General features: G+C 31.6%; 2 protein-coding genes across 3 annotated transcripts; one reads left to right on the plus strand and one right to left on the minus strand.

The window, feature by feature from the left end:
- Positions 1 to 4,726: 4,726 nt before the first annotated feature.
- Positions 4,727 to 6,549, plus strand: LOC132726713 (uncharacterized). The gene is made up of 3 exons (XM_060712068.1): positions 4,727 to 5,163; positions 5,635 to 5,943; positions 6,266 to 6,549. Exons 1-3 carry the CDS (start codon positions 5,091 to 5,093, stop codon positions 6,466 to 6,468), a joined length of 585 nt encoding a protein of 194 aa, XP_060568051.1. The 5' UTR covers positions 4,727 to 5,090; the 3' UTR covers positions 6,469 to 6,549.
- Positions 6,550 to 7,277: 728 nt separating this feature from the next.
- Positions 7,278 to 16,840, minus strand: LOC132726712 (uncharacterized). 2 transcript variants are annotated; one of them, XM_060712066.1, is made up of 6 exons: positions 16,657 to 16,840; positions 16,325 to 16,369; positions 13,643 to 13,948; positions 12,520 to 12,663; positions 12,116 to 12,191; positions 7,278 to 9,434 (listed from the first exon to the last, which is right to left on the minus strand). In XM_060712066.1, exons 1-6 carry the CDS (start codon positions 16,700 to 16,702, stop codon positions 8,924 to 8,926), a joined length of 1,128 nt encoding a protein of 375 aa, XP_060568049.1. In that variant the 5' UTR covers positions 16,703 to 16,840; the 3' UTR covers positions 7,278 to 8,923. The 2 variants fall into 2 exon arrangements, with proteins under 2 accessions (XP_060568049.1, XP_060568050.1); XM_060712067.1 differs by lacking the exon at positions 16,325 to 16,369.
- Between the last annotated feature and the right edge of the window lie 1,344 nt (positions 16,841 to 18,184).

Below are 18,184 nucleotides of genomic sequence, written 5' to 3' on the forward strand. Positions count from 1 at the left end.
TTGAAAATGAAATAATATAGCAGAATATACAAGAAAAAATACAATATAAGTAATAAGTGCTTAATAAAATTATTAAGTGTGCTTAATAAAATTTTTAGTTTCCAAAATATTAATGAGCTTTGTTACATGCTTTTCCGTAGACAGTGAAATTATATTTTGATAATTTCACAATGAAGTTTTGAAATATAATTTTCACTGTAGCCGGACTATATTTGAAAGCGGATGAAATGTATCATAAGCATGCAAGTGGAAATATCAAAAGAAACACACTTTGTTTTAATTAAAATGTGCTCGATTACGAGAAATGCATGTTTGCATATAGCATGTTAAAAATGCTAGCACCACTACCATTTTAGGTTTTACAGCTGCGTACTCGTCCAATAGAAATTAAGTAGGCCCCTATTGTTGTACTCCACTATGTAAAATAACCTCATAATACGTGTATTAATAAGCTGAACGGTTGTTTGAGAAACTGCAGATATAAATGCACGAGTAAAATGCATTGATTGTCTACTGTCATTATTATATTGCTATTAATTTTATGCTCTTTGACATCCATTTGAAGATCTCATTCGTGAAAGAAACAAATTATATGTATATCTTAGTTACATTACAAATTAGATCAAAGCGCTGAAGGCACTGAATAAGACACATTTTCTCAAGTTTGGACATCTTGTACATCTCATTAAAATTCTGCACGAAAATATCAATATCTTATGCTGTACGAGGTCTGATTTATCAATCAAGAACTGTCGGAGGACAGTAAGGCTCGACTATTCGAAAAAGTTGTCACAAGGGTGTTTTATTGAGTATAATAATGCAAATTACCTATGAATACATAAAATTGACCAAAAGGTACAAAGGCTTGTTATTAAGATGTTTAATCAAGTAAATCACTTCTTTATTATCATGAATGCATAAAAATGTCCCAAAAAAATACACAAACCCTTCAGTAGTTATGGAGATAACAGCTTACAAGCAAAACTTTACCATGAATTTCTAAGTTGAAAAAGGGGAGAAAAATCAGCCTAAATGCAAGATAGAATTATAGATCTTGGTCAGTGACCTACAATTATGACCCTATAAATGCATATGTGAAGTTTTAAATAAATATCTTTAATAGTTTTTGAGATGTGTAAAACTTCAAGTAAACATTAATCAAGAGAGAATAGAAAAGGGGAAATAAATCAGCCTAATCAGATATGCAAAACTTGCATGTTAAACTTAACCAAGAAAAGGAGATTTTTTTAGTACAAAGGGGAGCATAATTCAGTCAAAATACATGGCAGAGTAATGAATATTGAGACGTGACCCTCAATTATGACCCCAAGTACATGTGTAAAGTTTCAAGTAAATATCTTTGAAAACCTTTAACCTTTTAACCAAAATTTCTAAATTTCAAAGGGGCGAATAATTCTGCAAATATTGCAGGCAGAGTTAGGCAACTTTGCAAACTGATGTACATTGTTACTATAAAACAAGTATTGTAAATTTCAATTGAATATCTCAAGCAATAATTGAGATATTTGACTTAACAAAAACACTATAACCAAAATTTTTAAGTTATAAAGGGGCATAATTCTGTAAATATTGTAGGCAGAGTAATCCAACTTGTCAATCTGATGTACATTGTTACTATAAATAAGTATTGTAAGTTTCAATTGAATATCTCAAGCAATAATTGAGATATTTGACTTTACAAAAAACTTAAACCAAAATTTGTAAGTTAAAAAGGGGCATATTCTGTTAATTAAGTTATCCAACTTGGCGGGGCATATTCTGTTAATTAAGTTATCCAACTTGACGAACATTGTTACTATAAATAAGTATTGTAAGTTTCAATTAAATATCTCAAGCAATAATTGAGATATTTGACTTTACAAAAAACTTTAACCAACGCAGACGCCGACGCGGACGCCGACGCCGGGCGACTACAATAGCTCTCATATTCTTCGAATAGTCGAGCTAAACAGTTGTGTAAGTTGCTTATGCGATATTCTAATTATTCCAGTTATGCCCTCATTTTGAAGAAAAATACAGTATGTAAGACACAGCAAAATGTATTTTAGATTAATTGTTTTAAACGTCGGAAAATGACTGAAACTGAAATAACAAAAAATATAACGTAAAATAATGTAAGATTATATACAGTATACATATGCTTTATTTAAGATTTCTGCTCTTTTAAGAAAATCCAAACTAGTAACATAAAGTCGCTTTTAGGGACAAATAACCAATACAATGTATTTTTTTTTTCATTAATTTTCTTCTTTGTACTGTAAAATATTCTGTTCAAACATTAAAAACATTCTGTCAATTACTTCAATTGTCTATCTTTGTCCGAGTAAAAGTTCTAAGTGATTTCTTACGATGATAAAAGTTATTAACATTCATGTGTTCATATGAAAATGAATTTTCTGTGAATCAAGTAAACATACAAGACTAAATCAACTAAGTGATCCCAGGGGCGGGGCCAACATTGACCCAAAGAGCATGACTAATACCAGTTTTGTAAAGGCCAACAGGGCAATGCTACTTGTCAAATATCTTAACTCTGTGAATTGAAGATTCACCAAAATAAGACTTAAATGTGTCAAATGTCTTTTTCCTGTAAGTCTATATAAATCAAGTGACCCTGGGGCGGGGGCAATATTGAACCAAGGGGCTTGATTCATATCAGTTTTGTAATGGTCAATAAGGCAATGACACATGCTAAATATCTAAGCTATAGACATTGTAGTTTCACACAATGAAACTTAAATGTGAGTTCCTTTGTACTTACTAGTCAGTCTATAAAAATCAAGTCATCCCCGGGGCGGGGCCAATTTTGATCACAGAAAGTCCAAACCTGTGTTCTGCACACCCGGCTCATTATATGTAATATTTCTGCCAAAAAGTTTTAATTTCTTTTCATCAGTTCAAAAGATACAGAACGCACACAAAATTTTGAAATTGATACAAAATAACTAAGTGTGCCCCTCACCTCCACCTGAGAAAGGTTAAATCTGCGCTCGACATATCATCTTATTATGGTTAACATATCTGCAAAGTAGTTTCAATTTCCTGCAACCGGTTCAAAAGATAAAGACCGGACACGAAAACTGCTAACAAAAGGTGCATTACAATATAAGCCGAATTTTTTACGGGCGTACAGTATGGAAATGGTTTTGATGGTTAACTTAAATATAGAAAGAGAACGGAAGGCATGCTCCTTGGCAGCTGCAACCAATTCTGAAAACTACAAATACTTTGGCTTGGAACTGGTGCCACAATTATTGACTATCTGAGAAAGAGGTAAAATTTACTCAATAACATTATAAACATATTTAGGAAGGATTTCGGTATTTCTGGTTGATGTAAACCAGATTGTTTAATCATGGCATAGATCAGAAAGTGCAAAGTGCAAGAAAACGATATAGCTTGCGCATGTTGCGGCTGCAGTCCGCTCGTAGCCTCCTACACTGAGACCTCAGTGGAGTCCCTTTGTAGACAATTTCGTCTCTGTTACTTATTTTTCGAACACATAAGTGTTCAGCAATTCACTATTACTGAATTTCACTTTGTTGACACGGTCCTTATGTTTTTGTTCATGCATCCTGTATCCCCGGGTATTCCTGATATGTCAAGGCACGTGCGCCTTCTGCATCTGCATTTTATTTTGTTCGTTTCCAGTTGGTTTTCTTGAAAAGTAGTATGCAAATTTCTATGTTGTTCTTTTAATGAAGCTAGCTGACTTCATAAATATTTCTGATTCAAATGCTGCCTAAAGTTCATGTTTATATTATTTCAGTAATAATGTTTAAGATCGGATTTCAGTTCTTTCGCCAATAACACTGCCAGGCTTGATTCGTCGACCAATTTGAAATTTTGTTCATTCTTTTTAATCAATTATGTCTATATTTCGGATTTTCATTCAGTCTTCTTGAGATATTCTTTCCGTCGTGGGGTTCTGATGTATATAAAACATGCAATGTGTATTAAGAAAATGTCACAAAAGTTGACAAAACGGACCCAAAATACGAAATCAGATAGCAGAACGAAGCTAAGCGATCAAACAAAGGAATCTGCGGTAAAATTGCATCGAACTCCATGTGTACTGAAAAGATCCAAAGGTGCATGATATCATAAATCATCAACATCAATACGGATCTATAAACATTCGATATGTATTTCTTTTGTGTATTATTCTGTAATTAAAACTTATACCTGTTTACTTATTTTTTACATCATCTCCTAATAAATTTTGCAGACAATTTTGCTGACTTTCAGTTATAAGGTAAAGATATATATTTACTAGGTACTAAAACTGTCCTGTCATGTTTATTGTAGTAGATAAGGTGACTGCCTCCTGAAGCTTTCTGTCGAGGAATTGTATATTGAAGCATGTTGGTACAGTAGGCAGTTCCGTTCATTAGCTTAAAAAGTAATTGATATATAGTGTTCCAAAAACGAGCTGACCCTTATTCTGCTGAAATCGAAAGTGATTAACCTGTATCTTGATATCTCTCCAATTGGACAGTTCCAAAAACGGAAGCTGGACAAGTCTTTTTGAAACAAATAAACAAACAAACTAACTAACTAACTAACTAACTAAATAACTAACTAAAAACAATGGAAAAATAAACTAAAAATTATATTTATTTTTATTTAATTTGTATAAAATATCTCATTATCAGAATCAATGTTGATCTCTTTATTTCATACAATATTTAAACGAATATGAGGGTGCAATAATATAAAGCATGTTCATATTTTAGTTTCCTTATTCTTGATGCAATCATCTATGAGCTGACCATCTGGTAAAATTATATATCCAACATTTTATCCTCCTTGATAAACCCTTATGCATGCACTTCCTATTTATAAGATAGCATCCACTTATCTCTTTTTTCCCTATTCTGTATTAGTTCAAAACTGAAAACAAAAGATTATTCCCTGGAAAGTAAACACTGATGTTTCATATGAAGATTGTACGTTGGTCACAAGAACAATCATTTTTCTTTTTTTGGAATTTACATCGAATAGTTAATTGTCTCAATTTTGGTTATTAAGATTAATATCCATAGCTTTAATCACGCGGCAACTGATTCATGATATATGATTGTATTATCTATCAAACAGAAACAAATGGTGACGTGAATCAATGTGGTGAAAGAACTCCAGGTAATGTATTCAACAAGAATTAAATTTTCTTCTACGGTCCCACATTAAATATTTACTAATTTAAAAATAAATAATTTGACATGTAAAACTACAAGACAGATCTGCTGACTTGTTTATATAAATTCAACAAGGGCATTCAATGCAATACACAAAGGTGAAAACGTAACGCGACTTAACTTACATAATTCTTATCATGTTATGACATGAAATACATTTTAACATCTTCATCATTATAAGTTATAAAATTACAATCGTACTAAGGATGAGGGAATAATCAAATGTACTAGAGCTTAGTGATTTATTTTAGAATTAACGTTTGTTCCAAATTTGAACAAATTATATTTGAAGCATGGACACACATACATGACATAAGTCGTTGTTTCTTTTTTTAATCATTTTACTTTTGTATATTTTCTATTTCTTTTAATCGTGTGTCTCATAATACCATGCATATTACATGTATTATTTCAGCTGTTCGTATCTGCAAACACTCGGAAGTAACTATGGATACTCAAGTTTTTATAGAAACTGCCGATGTACCTCCACGTCAGAGAAATATATGTAAATGCAATGTAATACCAGCATTTTTGAACAGCAGCGTTTCATTAAACTTCCGGAAATATTCGCCGGAAAGTAAAAACGTTTATTTCAAATTACACGACATCGTGTTGAACAAAACAGAAGAACGTGCTAACTCAACTTTTACTAAAGACAATGAGCTGGTTTTGGAAACAGGATCTGATTTCAACACAAAGGATGTTTGTCTTATTATATCTACAGGTAAACTGTTTCGGCGCAGTCGTGTCGGATAAAAAAAAAAAACCCAACAACATATTAATTAATATTAAACGGTTTTGACATCATTCTGAGCTGATCATACTATTGTTGAAATAAAATTAATAATTTCCTGAATGTCCTGCACAATTAAACAAGTTCATTTTCATTAGGAAAATCAATTGTTCAAATAGTTTAAAGTAGATTGCCAAATAAACTCAAATCAAAATCATTATTTTCTTCCACAGAAATGATAACAGAAATGGAAAGTTTTTTTCTGCTTGAATTTCCTCCAGTTCAATATAATGTGGTAAAGTTTTAATTACAGATGATGAATCAACATTTAATATATCCTGTGAAGAGTCACAAGGGGCTGTTTCACAATCCACGGTTCCAGAGATTACGATAAGTGAACTTAAAACAAGTACAAATTCAACATTAGAAAATAGCAGTGATGTAGATAATTGTACTATTGGTATGATGCGAATGGCTTTTATAAAATTTCTATATCTCTCTCTAATTTTGTTATGATAAATATGAAACTTAAATAGATTATCAATTACGGTCTGAATTCAGATTTTTAAAATATAAAGATTCACGAGTTCACTAGGATGACTGATTGTCTTTTATATAAAAATACTATGTAAATTCCTGACGTAGGATGATGTGTTTAAAAACTGAAAAACTGTTAAGAATATATGATTATACCTAAAATTATTTCTGACATTTCGTTTCAATTTTTGATAGTACGCAATTCTCAACTCGACTCTATTTTAAAGTTAGATGTTTTTAAGTACATGTGTTGATATATCCAGGTTGTTATAACAATAAGTGTTCTGTTTTTATTTCATATCATTACACTTAAGTTAGTGAAACCTTTTAAACAGATTCATTACATCTTACTCATTGATATAACTAATATTTCAATGTATTTTAGGTATCGCTATTGGCGGGATTGTTTGTGTTATTGTGGAACTTGTTGCAATTCTTATAATTTGCTACAAAAGGTTGATTTTTTGTTTATTTCAAGAGTTTGTTGTTCCTGTTTTGATATAATAGTATCTGTGTTTTAAAGTTTAAGTGGTGCACAAAGAATGCACAATTGTTCAAAAGAATGCAAAACAATATGACAAAAAAAACATTTAACTTTAATTTTACATCAATTAAGATAATTTATGATGTTATTTTTTTTTCAGAAAATAATTTTCTATGTCATGCACTGTAGTAAAAATCTCGGTATTTTACCGGATAAATGTGCGTAGTAGATCTTCGAAAAAGAGTTGAAATTTCAATTGTAATGTCGATGTTATTTGGATTTATCATTTATTATATGTAGGGGAGCCAAGAAACAGAAGAAAAATGTGAGGACACCAATGCTATCACATGAAGAGAATGAAACATCTGCAAGAAACGACGGAGATGATAATGGTTATGATATGACAGAGAATCCTTTGTATAACATGACTGAACCAATTATGGTCAAGAATGAGTCTCCTCTATATTCGCTGGTACAAAAGCGTGCACCGAATGATGAACAAAGAATGGAAGCATATGATGATAATCCAGACTTACCAAATAACTTTACCCAACATTTGGTGTTCCAGCAAACTGGCGAAAATAATATAGCTGACTTTGAGTTTGGTGACGCTACTGACAGTGAGTACACTGAAATCGGTAACGTCGATGTTGTCAGTGGTCTTTACAATCAAAGGAATGATGTTTAAAACTTACTGTAATACGGTCATTTTATTCTACATCGTATATTTAAGATAACAGAAAAGGTTACTTCAGAATATTGTTTTCCATTTTTACAATTTTGGACCGCAATTATGCTATTGACATGGACTGACACGATAATGTTTTATGATCACCATCTTAGGAATACATTTGCGGATTTGATACAAATTAAAACATATTATTTTCTACCGTTTAATTCTGCTAGCGCCAGTGTCAGTGGGCATAGACAATTGCTTGTATTAACCACTGCTGTCTTTATACAGACTGAATTAAATCGAGCAAGCAATGTCATACGGGGCGACCAATGCGGTTCTGTTAATTCACATGACTATAGTTGTCAGACGGAATAGAAAACGGACACCGTTAGCCGTATTTATATTTGAAAGTTAGAAAGACAACACAATCAAAATAGAATACATTGCAGAATTTTACAAATGAAATAAAATTATAAAAATGAGTAAGCAAAATCAAAATGTGATAGCTCCAATCAAGAACTTTTCGATTTACTCTCGCTTTCCATTAATGCTCGTATAAGTATCAAGATACGTTTGTATATGTACAATTGTTCTGTAGGAAACGTACACATTTACTTAATTAATCTGCTGACTCCCAAAACCTCAAAACGCTCTTTAAGATCCTCGCAGTTAGCTTTCTGATGATATGTAGTGCCATTTAATAGAAATAAAACTTTTTCAGATAGAAGTTTTAGTACAATTGGCCCAAAATTGTGAAATAAACTTCCTAGAGACCAAAGACAATGTAAATCTGTAGAAATGTTCAAGAAACAATTGAAAACTTCTTTAAGGACTTTATTCCCTATTCTAAGCACGGAATTATAGCCAGATGTAAATTGTAATTTAAAAACTGTATTATATTGAACTGTGAATAGGAAATTGTTGTATTAAATTACTGAACTGTAAATATATATATTGTTTCACGAGCATATTTTTATACTTTTTTATTCCATGATGTCAATGTATAATAGTGTGTATTTTTATTCACTAATGTTAATACCTTATATATGTATTAAAATTCAGTTAGAATAAAGTGAGAATGTAGACAGTCACTATAGTATTTAACTTTTCTTTCTTCACATTTGCGGAATCGAAACCGTTGATAACGCAAAATATAAATGGAAAATAACTTGCAAATACATATCAGATAAGATAAAGGCCTCTTAATAAACTTTACTAAAGACACAATTAAATTGAAAACAAATATTGCAGACTGTAAAATGAAAAGGTCAGTATTATCGTGAATTTGTAACATGATAATGGGAAACGTCTTCCTCGACTTCTTGACCAGGAAACTTGCTTGCATTATCAATTGTATTGTATACATCAACAACCGCTAATTTCATTGGTCCTGCGTTATCTAAATGATGATATTCATTAAAACCTTGGAATGGTTGAACAGAACCTGCATTAGTTGTATCATACGTGTTTTCATTGACTGCTGAATTATCATTTTTTTGAGTATCGACCTCTGTTTTGGCTTTTAGAGCCGGATTTCTTTTCTTGGCAGATGACGCGCAGGTTGAATAATCGTGGTGGTTTCCTTTGTTGATAAACTGTTTTGAATCAGAATAGCGTTTTAAATCGCCAGCATTTACATGTTTGTTTTGTTTAGCAGATTCTGCATAATGATACTCGTTATCTGAATTATTTATGTTCGTTTTGGTATCTGCTTCATCGTCATTATTTTTCTTTGTGACACTTTGGTTGGCTATGTTCGGCTGTTTATTTCTTTCAGTAGATCTTCTGTAAAATAGAGAAATTGAAGCTTGAAAGAACAAATTTATCATAAGTATATTCATATCATGAAAGCATGAAATAAAACATAAAAATGCAAAGGCGTTATAACGCGAATAAAGGCGTTATAACGCGAATCAAAAGGAGTAATAACGCGAATTAAAAGGCGTAATAACGCGAATAAAGGCGTAATAACACAAATCAAAAGGCGTAATGACGCGAATAAAGGCGTTATAACGCGAATTAAAAGGCGTAATAACGCCTTTATTTGCGTTATTACGCGAAACAAAAGGCGTAGTAACGCGAATAAAGACGTAGTAACGCGAACCAAAAGGCGTAATAACGCAAACTAAAACGCATATTAATGCCAATTTAATACCATATTTATACTAATCAAATGGCCTAGTAACCAATATTGATATGAATTTATTGCTCAAGATATAAACTCGTTTAGAATACTATAATATACATTTACAATAACTAACATTCCATTTGCACAGTAATAATGCAAACTATTTGTCATAAACTAATGAAGACTCTTTAATATTTGCCAATATAAGGTGACTTGGTGCCTTATAGGTCCATTGGACTGGACGTAAATACAGTTACTCTGAATTCACATGTATCACATCATTGATTTTACACATGTCACTATAGTAAATGAATTTCTTTTCTTTTCTTATCTTATCTTATATCTTATCTTATCTTATATGTGCGTCATATGTTCAATTATCTTCGGATATATCCTGTTTGATTACCTTATAACCTGTAGTATCTTCTAATTATGTGAATGCCATTCCTAATTAGGCTATATGTAATAGGCTATAGGTAATAAGATTTGTATGAGTTAGTCACATTAGGGTGATTATTGATAGGTATGCTTAAATGGGGGATAGTGTTTCAGTTATGTCACAATTATAGGAAACATTGCCTTCTTTGTCTATGTAGAAAAGTATCTATAGTTGGGTGATAGTTAACCTCTAATCTGACGAAGCATATCCTAATAAAAGATTTAAAAAATCAAGACAGTGGCCTTAGGACGTATCCGAACAGAATTGAAAATAAAACGTACGTCTTGATCGATTCATTTAGATCAACATTGTTCTTCCTATCTTACTTTACTAGGCCACTGTTTGGAATTTATGTGGTATTAAATAAGCGTTATAACGCCTTTTGATTTGCGTTATCACGCCTTTTGGTTCGCGTTACTACGCCTTTATTCGCGTTAATACGCCTTTTGATTTGCGTTATATCGCCTTTTGTTTCGCGTAACTACGCCTTTATTCGCGTTACTACGCCTTTTTATTACGATATTACGCCTTTTGGTTCGCGTTACTATGCCTTTATTCGCGTTACTACGCCTTTTGATTTGCGTTATTACGCCTTTATAGGCGTTATTACGCCTTTTGATTCGCGTTATAACGCCGTTATTCGCGTTATTACGCGTTTTGATTCGCGTTATAACGCCTTTATTCGCGTTATTACTCCTTTTGATTCGCGTTATAACCCCTTATTCGCGTTACTTCGCCTTTATTTGCGTTTCAACGCCTTTTTTTCGCGTTATTACGCCTTTTGATTTGCGTAATTACGCCTTTTGATTCGCGTTATAACGCCTATCTTCACACAATTAAGTTATTTTTTGAACAGAAAAAATGAAAAAATACTATATCACAAACTGCCTTCATAATTTCTGATCCCCTCTCAATATAACATTCAATCTAATTAAGTTACAATCATTGTTTTTTCGTTCAGGGCACAAAAATATTTTACGTTGGCGTTCATGCAATATCACGAACATATCACAATGATAAGTCAATCAAAACTGCCGTATGAATATATCTGCAAATGTTTCTAAATTCAAATGTTCACCATTTCCGAGATTAGTGCTTAAGTCGGTGCTTGGAGCGTGAACGGTAGCTTTAATTTACGACTTCTGTACCTGAACAGGCTTAATCAAACCGAGCTTGCGACATGATTATTTTTTTCTTTTGTGGGTTCGTTAATGTTTCAATTTTGACTATTTTGAATCGATTTGCACATCAATTTCAAGAGTGATTTTCATACCTTTATAAGGGGTCTGTCCTTTTAACTTTCATTTTTAAAATTGTTGTTAAGTCAAACTAAGTATTTAATATAATGATTTTATAAAACTGATATTTTATGAACATATTCTCTCAAAGTATGGTTACCAAACAGTATGTTGTAATTAACGATGTAACATACAATTAAGTGAAATATTATAAATGTATATAATTATCCCTCTAAAACAGTTTCGAAACATCCTAGAATATGTTAAATGTGTATAACAAATGTTTATATACATTATTATTAAACGTTAAAATTAACGCATTCATTTTTATTGAAAAAAAAGAAACTGGTTATACTTAAATGTTTTTACATGAAATGTTAAATTCGGTAATATCTTTACAAATAATACTTTTTGAAACTTACAATATTGATTAATCTTCATTTTACCATCAGATTTATGATATAAAACCATAAAAGTTTGCGTTACAGGATCTTTAAAATATTACAAAATAAAATATGTAAAAAGGACAACAACATCTGTAGGACCATTTGATTTCCAATTTGAATTTATTTTATTTCGTTAGTTAGATAACAGATAAATCTATGTGGCCATATATACAACAAAACAAAATGAAAATCATATGAACAATTATTGAACTTACCTTCTGCAAAATATAACGATAAGTATTACAACTGCCACGCAGACGAAAACAGCAAAAGATGCAGCAACAACTGGTACTAAAATATAAAACATTGCTATTATGATAATTTTGAATGTACATTTAGATAATACTGTGGCTACTTTATTGTTGATCATGCTTTATGTAAGTTTCCTTTATAGATTATAGAGAAACTAAAACAAATTGAATTCTAATTGATGTATTTGCAGTCCATATACGTGCCTTTATTTTACGCGATCGCAGAAAAAGTGGCATTAAAATATATCATTGTATAAATACACGTTACATTCAGAAATATTGTTGTTTACAGGATTTTCTGTAATAGTAAAACATTAATGAGCAAAATAACCTGGCACTATGAATTTTTTCAGCTGAGAATTACATACTTATAATGTTGTTATCGTCTTTGTCAGTTGTATTCCTGATATATTTGTCCATTTCAACACTTGAATTAGTGTACGGCAATGACGTTGCTATTGACGTTGATGACGTCAACGACCACTTACCGCATATAACGTTGAAAGTAGAATCTAAAAATATATTTTTAAATATCGACATTGTGTACGAAATATAACATCTGGTGAAAACACATTTTCTAATAACTATTGTTGACGAAAAAGAAGATATCGTATTGTCATAACAAGGTATTGAAAATGAATGAAAATAAATAAGAATCAAATGTATACTGCAGATAGTAAAAAGGAGGAAGCAGAAAAAAGTGTATAGAACATACAGTTCTAAGTTATTTCCATAAAACAGATATGTTTTCTATTTGCCAGTGTTCTAAGATGAGACTCAAATGTATGCTGCAGATAGTAAAATGGAAACAAATGAATAGTGAAATGAATATCAAACGAATATGAGTTCTATTTTTCAAAGGAGTTCTTAAACGTATCAACATTTTTAAATCTAACGATTCGTAAGAGTCGAATAACAAAATGTCAGATAACACGATACACCGCAGATATGATTTACGATTGATTGATATGAAACGACTTCATTTCATTTCAATTTAAGTTTCACGTCTGTTTTTTTTTTCTTCATACGAAGCGAATAAAGTCAATGTACAAGGTTGAGTGAATGTGCTTGTTGCAACACTTTGCGAAACATGTATGTAAGTAGATCTCATCTTGTCAGTGATTTATTGAGTCTATTTTGGTCAGGCATATTTCATTTTACTCAGATCAGACGTGAAAGTAAATTTAAGACAACTTAATGATATGTTTTATATGATTTATCATAATTTCATAATTAATACTCCATCGGTCAATTATTGATTTGTGTCTGAAGGCTCGGTTATAACATTTGAAACGGGGGTAATAAGAACCGAAATAATAAAATGAAATGAATGATAACAAATAATATTGACACAATTCTATCGATTGGGAAAATAGAGCATGGTTAAGACTCATTTATTTGTATAAATGTCATTTCAATATCATCAGATACACCTAGTACAAATACACACAACAAATAATATGTAGAAGTTACCTGACGTTATCATCCTACCTGACGAAACCATCAAACAAGCACCTTCATATGTATAACCATCATTTGTGAGGACAGAAAGCGTAAGACTTCGATCCTCCGTTGTGAAAGTGCGTTGCTGCCCGGACTTTATTTCATCATCGTTGACTTTAAAGCTTAAGGTTTGAGGAACCATATCATCAACAAAAGAGAATGAAATATCGACCTCTGAAATGTTTGAAGTTATCGAACACTCACAAAGTGTCTGCTGAAATTTCGGGACGCTAAATGTAGTAATGTAGACAGGTTTCTGTGTTGTCACGTTGTCGATGCTGCATATTTTTACAGCTATGTAACAAAACAAAAAACGTTTAATAAATATAACAACCGATATGATATCATACTTTTGAATGTAAATTTATCCAGCAGTATACGTATTCTTAAAAGAAATATTAGAAGTGTATTTATTTTGCATTTATTTATTTATTTATTTCGTTTTTTAAATAGTTCACTCTCGTTTTTTATTGTTCCCAGGAAAGGAAACAAACATTTTACACCAATTATAATATCGTAAACAACAAAAAACAAAACTTTCTCTTTGTTAGGCCTGATCTGCTGCCTTATCACTGTGATATTTGGTAGAGTACTATACATAGTATGGAATTGTAATCTGGTTACTGACAGAATATTATCCCTTTCTCTTATTTACATAAACATTGATAACATAGTATTCTTACCTTAATACATGTATATACTTAAAAAACCCTTAAATGGCATTGTCTCATTATTATTAACATTTTTGTCAAAAGTTCAAAAGATATTGAACGGGCACAAAATTTGAAGTGTAACTTTGATCTTAAATACAATGAATCCAAACGTGTACTTTGAATATTGCCGTATTATGGTTAATATTTCTGCAAAGAAGTTTCAATTTCCTTCCATCGTTTCAAATACTAAAACGACATAACATTGCTAAGGGACTGGAGGACGACAAAGGCCATTTTACGCTGGAATTCTATTGGGTGCATCAAAGAGATTGGGAGGGGACAATAATATTATGATTACACATGCATACGTATTATTTAATAAATTATCTCTCTGCTATCAATAGCTAATACTGTCAATATCCAATATTCGCGTTACATTTATATATTTATGACGGACTTTTCGAGAATAAAATGCACATTATCTCAAGTTGTTATCTTGTTTTATATCTGTCGTAATTGATGCACTAGAAGTGCGTACATCTTTAAAGTATTCTAAAGGGTAAACGGATGTATTATCTCCATATCAAGTATTGTCTATCTTAACATACATGTATGCGTCTTTTAATAACGTACTGCTTACAAAACTTGAAACACACTTGATTTACTACGAGATTTAAGAGATAGTACATGGTAGCTCATTATTTTTAAAGAAAAGTAAATGTAAGCTTATGAATATATATATAACGCTAATTTAAATTTGCCGTAGCTTTCGGCCTTCTTCAGCAGCATTTATTTCACATACAAATATATCAAACAAAACAATGGAAGTGACGTAACGTCAATGAACGACGCCCGCCGTGGCGTTGGTTGCCGTCTGCCGCGTTATTCTTTTGTATTAACTCCATACGGTCTATAGGTTCTTAATTTATTTTTCCACAAATTTTCTATTGTTTTTCTGTATTGTTCATTCCCGTATAGCTTTTCCAGCCCCATTATTGAAAAATCATTTACTGTGTGGTCGTTCGTATAAAAATGCGCCGCTAACGGATCGTTGTATTTGGTTCGTATTCTGGATAAATTAAGAAGGTGTCTTTGGTACAACGTATCCCCTGTTTCTCCAACATAAATATAACGTTCGCAACGCTTACAATAAACTGCATACACAACATTCGTAGATTTGCACGTGATCTGATTTCGAACCTTATACGAGGCCCCGTTCACACCAATGAATGTGTCTGCTTCAATAACGTACGGACAAATCGCACACTTTTTGGATCTGCAAGGAGCATAGGAATTCGGCTGTTGAAAAAATAGTTTATTGTGTTTCTTATGAACGAGAATGTCTTGTAGGTTATTATCTCTTCTAAATGCTGAATTGGTGGATTCGGGAATATTTCCTTCATTCTATCTGAGGTGTGTAATTCAGGTAGGTGTTTTCGTACTATTTGTCCTACATTCGGGAGCGCTCTGGAAAATGTCAGTACCAAGGGGATTCTTTCAGTGTTTTCTTTATCTTCATTATAATGTAATAGGTCACTTCTTTTTTTACTATCTACTTTATTTAATTCTGTTTCAATATGTCGATCTTCATAGCCTCGTTTCTGTAACTGAGTTTTAATATTTTCTCTATGTTGTTTGTAAGTTGATTCATTAGTACATATTCGCTTAGCACGGAGGGCAAGTCCATATGGTATTGATTTTTTTGTCGATTCCGGATGAGACGAATTTTTATGCAAGTACAGGTGTTTATCTGTGGGTTTAGTGTATAGGTCTGTTATTAAAATGCCATTCTGAATCTTCGTCATTACGTCGAGAAACTCAAGTTTTTCAGTAGAATATCTTAATTCTAATTTTATTCTTGGATGAAGGTTATTCCCAAGCTCATGGAATGTTTTTAACGACTCGATACCGTGAGTCCAAAGGCCCCAAACGTCATCAACATACCGGAAATACTCAAGCGGAAGTTTATATGTATATATCTTTATGTTTATATGAATGGGCATTATCGCGAACGTACCTGGTTTATATTCATTGCCACAAAGTGGTGATTGACCGTTTGAATCTGAAATAAATATCTTAATAATAGTTCCTTATTACACACGGCGATTAGCTTTTAACATAGATAGTATTACCATATTCAATATCAGTTACTTAACTGCAATTTCATGTTTTAGTATCATGAGAAAACAAGTCAGTATGATGCAATGTTGTAAAAAGATTTCCCAAAATAGTTCGTGGGATATTTCGTAGTTAACATTAAACAGTGAAGGTTTGAATCGATTAGCTTTATAAATTACCCATTTTTATTGTTTAATTCGCCTATGACATAAATAACCTGAGTTTACTTACCATCTATACAACATATCATAAGGAGGAAGAAGAATAAATTCATCATTGATATCCTTGTTTCAACAAATAATATAGCTTTTTTCTTAAACAACTAGTTAACCATTTCAAAATACCTCACATAAACTTGTTTCCAATACGACATACATAAAACAAATTGAATCGACGTTTAAGTTAAAGATTTAGAATAGTTATATTGTAGCAGGTTTACTAACCTTGCAAACCCGGGTTAACTATAAACTCTAAGGTTTCAATCAAACAAAGATCATTCACAATTTAGATGACTTTTATTAAGTTAACATTTCTCAAATATCGTTTATAACAATACAAAATCTACTACAATCTATACGTTGGCCATAATTTACAGTTTAATATGAAAGCAAAGTTAATTTAAGTTATTTAAGTTTCTTATTTAAGTAAATGGAAAACACTCCTAAGAAAATATAATAAATAGATTTCTTATTCAAAAATGAAACAAACCAAAATAACCCTACATTGGTAAAAATTGTGGCTTGTCTCGTTGACTAGGTATAAGCTACCTTGGCGTCCTTGAGGCAAAAGCAATTGAAAAGGTCAAAATCTTTCTTATATAGGCTAACAAAAAGTGAACTCACTAAAAATCTCATGCTAGAAAATAAATGAAATAGGGGTAGTTTCAAATTGAACAATTACTTAAAGGGAAAGACAAGGTTAGAATAAAAACTTGATTTCAGGAAAAGAATACTATAAATAATAAGTCTGCAAATTTTCTGCCGCCAAATAATAATATTAAACGAATGATAACAAAATTTAAATCGCTAAATCACCGATTTCTACAAATCAGTAAGCGCGGCCATGTTTGTGTATTGGCCGTATAAAAACAGGTGCGCGTGATGTCATTTCCCCACATCTTTAGATTCATGATAAATCTAGTTGAATTGTAAGGAAATATCAATGACCAGACAATTTAATTTTCACACGAGGTGTAGAGGAGATTTTTTATGGTTCAAAATACGTAACAATATCAAAAAAAATAAATAAATAAAAAATAAAGAAACGTACGGCTAGCCAAAAGTTCTAGCCGTACGTGAGTCACGAACGACTAGCCAGGACGCACTGTACGTATTGTCTAGCCGTACGGCACTTTTCAAAATTATATGGAAGTCGAACGTTATAAAATTGTTGATTTTCATGCTTATCATTTGTTGTTTTATTTGTATGAATTATTAAAACATTTTTGTTAATTTTAAGCACATGGATCGAATAAAAAATGATCGGAGTGGAATAAATAAATAAAAAGAACATTGAATGAAAAAAAAAATGAAAAAACGGCGAAATGCAAAAATAATTATATAATTTTCAAAACAGTAGATAAATATCGAACATAAAAGCACAGTCAATCAATTAATCAGCCTTAATTAAAACCTATCCAGGGAATGATAATAGAATTTTAGAATGCCTTTCACGGAACATGCAAACTTTCCTAGATGGACAAACTTCTATACAGTACCGTTGGTAATTGTCGCAATTATCAAGAGCCTAGCAACAATCA

This window comes from Ruditapes philippinarum, unplaced genomic scaffold, assembly GCF_026571515.1.
Source record: "Ruditapes philippinarum isolate M1 unplaced genomic scaffold, ASM2657151v2 ctg7799_1_1_1_1, whole genome shotgun sequence".
Lineage (NCBI taxonomy): Eukaryota > Metazoa > Mollusca > Bivalvia > Venerida > Veneridae > Ruditapes > Ruditapes philippinarum.